Here is a 3907-nt window from a genome sequence, read left to right on the forward strand (position 1 = left end):
TTATCATTCATAATTATTCAACAGAATGAACACAATAATGCTTCCATTTAAATGAATGTCCTTAACTAAAATTCATGATCGTATTTGATTAGATCTGAGAAGGTTACATTTAGGATAGTTGAAAGCAGGAAACAAATGTTGTAAATGGAAAGTGTGTATATTTCAACCGGACAAGTATGTAAATGATCACTTGATTAAGTTAGTCGCTGTCTTGTAAGTTTACTACTTTGGTTTAAAGTTCATTTTAAAAATGAGAGGAGGTCTGTGATATATCGATTGCCACTAACGAAAGCTTAGAAAAACAATAGTAATATGAGATTTTGTCTTAAGGAAAGGAAGTGCTAGTATGACTCATAATATGTGATACACGGTTCGTCGGAACATTCTTGATTGTAGGTACCATCAAAGTCCCAGATTATCAGCAGCTGTAAAATCAGTACCAACACTGCTTTTGTTCGATGGGTCATTTCCCCTATTTTTTGTGCAAAATAACATCGCAATCCACTACGCCAACTCGGTGTATGAGTACTTGAAAATGCAATTCCCTGAAACGATGACCACTCAAGCCGCGACCACATTTCCGAGTTATTATTGTACTTCTACCAGTGATGTCACTTGACGACGATAGTTTATGATGTGAAAACCCGGGGCGTTCATCTTCTACGGCAGCGCTATCAGGAGAAGTATAATTATATTCGACCTGATGTTCTCTTTTTGATTCATGTGGGATAGAAAAAGTACATAGTACTGATATTGACTCATGAGGTGGACATTTTGAGCACATTATGTAGCAATTATTATCTCCAAGCCGATTGAGCCGATCTCTTCCAATTGAGAGCCGTCTTAGGTTGAAATTACCCTCGACGCAATAAACATTGCAATATATGTGTAATACAACATTTCATGTTTCACAGACAACAACAGCAAATATTGTAATACCATGACGCAAATTGTGCTTTTAGGACACAACACAAGTGATTTTTAAGTAATTGTCTAACATGAATTGTTTCTTAACTAATTAGAATTATTGCAGCGGGATATCTAGAATTAAAACTGTAGGTAATAGTGTCAAGTTCTCGATTCAGGGTCTTAATTTGGAACTGCATTTACTGTTGAACTAAAGCTGTAGAACCTAATTTAACTTTTCGCTGATGCAACGTTGATGCATTGTAACGTATCATGAGCTGAAACTTTTGGAACACTCTATATAGTGTTCCCATATTTAAAATTGTCAATGTTTCTAAATATTAAAATACTGTGTACTAATATAACTTAAACAAAATAAGAATTAGTTGGTGACAGATGTTAAAATGTTGTAATTTTATATAGTGTTAGTGTGTAATTATTACTACTTATTTATCTTATGCCATTTAGGTATGAATATTGTGTTCTTTTAATATTTACATGTGTATTTTATGGTTTTGAATGTGTTTTAAACGTTTGTTTTGGGGAAAATTCCAATAAGAAGTCTTCCTTAAACTTCTCAAAATTCTGGTTTCCAACTTTTCAAAATAAAATTACTTTTAAAATGGTTCATTTTCTTTCATCATTAATATTAGCTTCATTTCGCGTATTTTTGTGGTACTTAGGTTCGTGAGGCGGACAGATTTTTTTGATCGTAATGTTTGACATCTTCTGGTTATTTGCCCATCCTATTGTTCAGGGGCGTACCCAGGATTTTTGAGGGGGCAGCACCACACTCAGAATACTTAAAAAACATACCTACACTTTATGCAATAAGCTAAATAGATGAAACTCAGCGTGTCATTGGGATATTAGTTTGCGTGTACAAATAAATACTATGCTGTTAGTAGCATTTGGGGCTGGGGGTATGAACATGAGTAAATTATACGAAAAATGTTAGGATCCCAAATCTAGGTTCAACTTTATACAACACAAACACAAGGCTGAAATAACATATAAAAACATGCAGAAATGTAATAAAATAAACGAATGTCCTACTCACCTATAAAGTAAGCTGAAGACGCCGAGAATGTGACTGAGCAAAGAAGGTGATTACTTAATCATTTGTTACGTTTACGTGGCGGTGTATATACAGGAGCGCTAAACCAGTGAGTCTGTCCTCGCTTGTTGTGTTTCTTAAATACGTTTTCAGGAGTTTCAAAGTAGAGAAGTTCCTTTCCACTGTTGCTGTGCTCACTGGTAAGACAGCTAGGATGTGAAGCATTGTAAAAATGTTTGGAAACTGTGATGGAGAACAAGCTGCTAGTCCGGCAATGGCTGGTGCTGGGCGGTCTGCACACTCTCTCCACTTCAATCTCCATAAATCTCACTCCGCCTTCATTAAATCTTCAAATGGATTTAGAAGATCATCTTTGTAAACGTCAATACAGTCTCTGACTTTTTCAAATGGAACATCACAGAACCGAGGGATGAAAAACTGTAGTAACGAAATGATTTCCCCATGATATAGGAATCGCTCTGCCAGTGAAGAAATCAGATCGTCAACGAACGGAATAAAAATTGAAGCGCGGTAGTAAGTCTCTGGGTTAGAAGTGGAAATGTTCGGCCTTTTTTTTTTTTTTTTTTTTTAATTTGTTAACTCGTGGCATAGATATTTCAAGTTCTAGTTCGGATGCAAGGTCTGTAAGATTTTCAAATATATTTTGAAATTCTGATGTGGACTTTTCTCTTATAGCTTGCAAAGATTTTTTGGTAAGATTGATCTGAGCGAAAGCATTCACTAGATCAATGTCATTCCTCTGCAGCCTTCTTGAGAGTGTGAATGTTACACTCAGTAACTTACACAACACAAGCAAAGACTCTAAAAATGGCGTGCTATAGATGCTGTGCAAAAGTAATAAAGCCTTCAATGTTGCTTCGCCAACCCTGGGCTACTTTTTATTTCTTCAAGAGCAGCAATAATAGGCTTTAATATTTCTTTAAATAGTAGCACAGCGTCATGCCTCTCGCAGTATCGAGTTTCACAAACTTTTTGTAGCCTACGTTTGTCACAGTTCGGCAGAAGCTCTTTAATTTTATCCTCCAAAATTCTTGTTTGTTTTGCACTTGCACGAATAAATGTGCAGCATTCAGATATGACCCCCATTGCATTACGAATATTTTGCACCTTCGAAGCATCAGAAAGACGCAGATTAAGGCAATGGTACATACAATGTGTGTAGAAGGCCTTTAGATGCCGTTTCTTGATTAGTGCCTGAACTTCTCCTAACTCCCCACTCATGGCTCCGGCGCCGTCGTAGCCTTCTCCTTTAAAATTGTTCATATCCAAGCCGAGACTATTTACATTGTCTTCTATCACTTTTGATAAGCCCTTTCCGGTCACATCATATACCGGCACAAAACACAGGAAGTCTTCTTTAAGCGCATACTTATCGAGATCCACATGTCGCACACACAGAGTGAATTGTTCTGTTTGAGAAACATCCGTTGTTTCATCAGCGAGAATACTGAAATATTTGCTTTCTTTTACTTTGTCCACAATTTTAGACTGTATTAAATGTCTAAACGAATCTATAAAAGCATTTTGCATTTTAACAATAGTGTACATGTCGTTTTTCGGACTATTTTTTAAATGTTCTTCAAGCACTGTGTCTCCAGATTTGACGCGGTATCGCAGAAGTAGCTATCATTATGTTTTGGAGTTGACAACTCAATCCGACCCCAGTCCTGTGTTTCTCGCAGGGATAGGTTCTGTTGACCACACAAACAAATAGTTTCCACGATAGTTACGAGCTTTTTCCTATTTTCTTGTACTTCTCTTTTTTTCTGGCTGTCAATTTGTTGATCGATGCTGACTATTTTCCCCTCAATTAAATTACATACTGTCACCCTATTCACTGCTGCATATCTATGGTATTTGTTACTTTCATGCTGTTTGAAGGATTCTATTGCTTTCTTTAAATTGTAGAAAGGTTTCGTCACG

The 3907-nt window shown here is 36.4% G+C and overlaps 1 protein-coding gene across 1 annotated transcript; it reads right to left on the reverse strand.

The window, feature by feature from the left end:
• Positions 1-2830: 2830 nt before the first annotated feature.
• On the reverse strand, positions 2831-3514 carry LOC145679341 (52 kDa repressor of the inhibitor of the protein kinase-like). The gene has a single exon (XM_081749925.1). The coding sequence runs from the start codon at positions 3512-3514 to the stop codon at positions 2831-2833; it is 684 nt and encodes a 227-aa protein (XP_081606051.1).
• Between the last annotated feature and the right edge of the window lie 393 nt (positions 3515-3907).

This window comes from Thermobia domestica, chromosome 2 (genome assembly GCF_964235325.1).
Source record: "Thermobia domestica chromosome 2, izTheDome1.hap1.1, whole genome shotgun sequence".
In the NCBI taxonomy this organism is placed as follows: domain Eukaryota; kingdom Metazoa; phylum Arthropoda; class Insecta; order Zygentoma; family Lepismatidae; genus Thermobia; species Thermobia domestica.